The sequence below is a fragment of the Etheostoma spectabile genome, chromosome 4 (assembly GCF_008692095.1).
Source record: "Etheostoma spectabile isolate EspeVRDwgs_2016 chromosome 4, UIUC_Espe_1.0, whole genome shotgun sequence".
Classification (NCBI taxonomy): domain Eukaryota; kingdom Metazoa; phylum Chordata; class Actinopteri; order Perciformes; family Percidae; genus Etheostoma; species Etheostoma spectabile.
Window position 1 is genome coordinate 35,073,421 of NC_045736.1, and position 1,344 is coordinate 35,074,764.

A 1,344-nucleotide genomic window follows, 5' to 3' on the forward strand; every position below is an offset into this window, starting at 1 on the left:
TGTGTGTGTGTGTGTGTGTGTGTGTGTGTGTATTGTCTACTTACTGGTCAGAACTTTGAGTGTGAATGGGTTCTTTTGCTGGATGGTGTGTGTGAAAAGGAAGCGAGCGCTGCAGCTGTAGTCGGTGTGAGCGTCTCTGGTCAAAACGTTGGAGAAGTACAGGTCTCCGTTCAGACCCATGGACACTCTCTCATTCTGAGGGATGGGAGTCATGGCTGCAAGACACAGGAGGTAACCAGTGGGCAGGACAGAGGGAGAGAGAGAGGGCCAATGAAACCACAAATATAATCCACAATACTCTTCTGCTTTGATTTTTACCAAAACTTTACGGAAGTTGGAGATATCAAATGTCTTCAGAAACCATTTAATAAAGCAGGCCGACATCAACATACATAGATTATACACCTATGATTCTAACCAGACATCCTCTGCAGTGCTAGACTTCTTGTCTGAGGCAAAGCAGACCTTTCAAGAAATCACTAACTGATTTTTCAAATCTTGCATCAAAGGCTATCATATCCTCTAAATATGGAAGCAGAGAGCCCTTTAAGGCCAGCCACTAGCTTGTTTATTGCTGTGTGTGTGTATTTTAATATACAACTCAGTTCAACGTCTGTTCACGTTAGCTCTGTTAACCCGGCTGATGTGTCATTGTACAGTTGCTACAGGCAAATGTTAAGACGTCCAGACACTCTGTAGCTGCAGCATCTGATGTGAGCCGTATGGTCGTCGAGACAGGGCCCCAGGACCAATCAGCAGCAGTCACTCGTTGGCGTGTTACAGTGTCTGGACTACATGACACCCTCATGGACTGTGGTTGATCTGACTCAATATGTTAGTGTGTGTGTCATATAGGCTTCTCGCTGAGTGGGTCCAGGTCACATTAGGTCAAAGGACCTATCACTGCACTGTATACGTTTTTAAACTGGGAAGGAAATACTTATTGTAATAGGAATAAATGTAAATGTAATGGAATGTTCTTATATAGCGCTTTTCTAGTCTCCACGACTACTCAAAGCGCTTTTACAAAGTACAGGAACCATTCACACACACCTGCTCATCAGATAAACACATACACATTTACACTCCTATGGTGCAGCATGGGGGGAAACTAGGGGTTCAGTGTCTTGCCCAAGGACACTTTGCCATGGGACTGCAGGGCCAAGGCTCAAACCCCCAACCTTCCGATTGGTGGCAGGCGACCACTCTACCACTGAGCAACAGCCACCCAAATGGTTAAATGTCAGTGTTATGGTTGCTTAACTACAGTGTAGCTACTGTATATGGCTGTAATGGCTTTTGGTTGGACATGAGGTCCACACACACACACACACACACACACAC

General features: G+C 45.3%; 1 protein-coding gene across 26 annotated transcripts in view; it reads right to left on the reverse strand.

Annotated features, from left to right (window-relative positions):
- Positions 1-1,344, reverse strand: part of nfasca (neurofascin homolog (chicken) a) — a 185,394-nt gene that overhangs the window by 59,001 nt on the left and 125,049 nt on the right. For all 26 annotated transcript variants that reach the window (XM_032513140.1, XM_032513153.1, XM_032513152.1 and 23 more), the window contains one exon: positions 45-215. In XM_032513140.1, coding sequence (XP_032369031.1) covers positions 45-215 — 171 coding nt within the window. The remainder of the gene's footprint in view (positions 1-44; positions 216-1,344) is intronic.